A 1,777-nucleotide genomic window follows, 5' to 3' on the forward strand; every position below is an offset into this window, starting at 1 on the left:
ATCCTATATTGCTTATAAAAGAGTTTGGAAATGTATAGTTTTACATTAAAAGTGAAAAAAGTTTTTCATGCAGTTAAACTAAAATAATTTTTAATATATGTATGTAGAAGATCTCGCGAGATCTGTTGACGCTCAAAGTATGTTTTAGAAAGGAATCGCAGCTACTACCACACTAAATTATAGCTCAATATTTATCAAATTCAGAGTTAAAGCTGTTGTGTTTGATCCTAAAGTTAATCAGCTGTAAATATTGGCTAGGCTAAATCAAATGATTGATTTCTGAATCCATCCAAGAGATTTTTTTGCTAACTCTAAAGTGAAAGAAGTGATTGTTAACTCTAAAGTTTTAGACAAGTTTGTCACCCAAAGTGCTCAAAGTGTGTGTTGGAGATGATTCTCAGCTACTACCATGTTAGGTTTTTAGCTTATTATTTGAAGAACTGTCTGAGTTATAACATGTTGGCTAAGATGTGGTGGCTAGGTATAATTGTATGCAACACCTGAGTTAGTGTGTAATTTGTTTAAATATTAAGTAAAATCTGGCCTTTTTATGTTTACAGAATTATTATTGTTTAAAAATTTGACCATGTACAAATTTTTAATGTGATATTTTAGAAAAAAAGTATTTCTGACAGCTAATAGTAAGTGTTTTCACAAGTATTAAATAATTAAACTACTGAGATTTTTTTCTTACCATAAAGTTTTACTTGCATAAATATAAAATGTTTGTAGCTGGCTTTAAATTCTGCTGAAGTTCTGGTGTTATTCTGATGCAGCAGGTTTATATTGTATAAAACTTTTATACAACTGCATATTTTTATTTTGTGTGTGAACTGCTGTTTGTGATGCTGACTTTAACTTTCTTCCATTCAGCTGAAACACAACGGTCTTTGTTGGTCTGAGGGGTCACGTTTGGGTCAGAGATGATGGGTCGTAAGCTGGATCTGACGGGTCTGACGGACAGTGAGGCGGCACATGTCCTACAGGTGGTCCAGAGGGACATGAGGCTCCGCAAGACCGAGGAGGAGAGACTCAGGTGAGGTCTGACCTCCATTGTCAGACGTTTGTTTACTTTGTTCCCCAAACTTTTATCAAACTATTTCCTCATCATCTCATAAGAACCAGAGATACGGATACTGAGAGCTGAATAACTGCTAAAATGTGCAGAAGAAGCTAAAACTGAGTTGTTATGGCTAAAATAAATGGAACACAGAAGCTAAGAGTAGCAAAACACCAGCTAAAAATAGCAAAGGACAAACTACAAACAACGCTATGGTAGCTAGAAGCTAAAAGTGGCTGAATACTAGATACAAGTAAAAAGTAACTTAATAAGGATAATTCCAAGCTAAAAGACTAGCTGAAAAACAACTGGTTAATTTAAAGAGATATTAGTAGCACAAGGATGGCTACGAGCTAACAGCGGTAAAAGGCTATCTAGCTAAAGGTAGCAAAATGATAGCTAAAATTTTAAAGACTAGCTAATTAGCAGAACAGTAACTAAAAGCTAAAAGTAGGCTTAAAAAATTCAGCAAATATACTGAAGCAGATTTTAAAAAGGAACAATGTTTTTGATGGAACTAAAAAAAATCCCTTGTCTTTCTGTGGAGGGTGATACTTGTAAATAATGGTAAATATTTTGAAAGTATTAAAGTGACAAAAATTAAAAATCATAGCACCAATCTCCTGAAACAAGCTGATTTGATATTTACTAAAATTGTACAAATTATGTAAAAGTATTGGGTTGCAAAAAAATAAATGTATGTATGTACTGTATGTA

The 1,777-nt window shown here is 33.1% G+C and overlaps 1 protein-coding gene across 1 annotated transcript in view; it reads left to right on the forward strand.

The window, feature by feature from the left end:
• The first annotated feature begins 32 nt into the window (after window positions 1–32).
• The window catches only part of myripa (myosin VIIA and Rab interacting protein a), a 24,172-nt gene continuing 22,427 nt past the window's right edge, over window positions 33–1,777 (forward strand). Inside the window, exon 1 of the mRNA XM_014018378.1 lies at window positions 33–1,036. Coding sequence (XP_013873832.1) covers window positions 924–1,036 — 113 coding nt within the window. The 5' untranslated portion in view covers window positions 33–923. The remainder of the gene's footprint in view (window positions 1,037–1,777) is intronic.

This window comes from Austrofundulus limnaeus, unplaced genomic scaffold (assembly GCF_001266775.1).
Source record: "Austrofundulus limnaeus strain Quisiro unplaced genomic scaffold, Austrofundulus_limnaeus-1.0 Scaffold190, whole genome shotgun sequence".
Classification (NCBI taxonomy): Eukaryota; Metazoa; Chordata; class Actinopteri; order Cyprinodontiformes; family Rivulidae; genus Austrofundulus; species Austrofundulus limnaeus.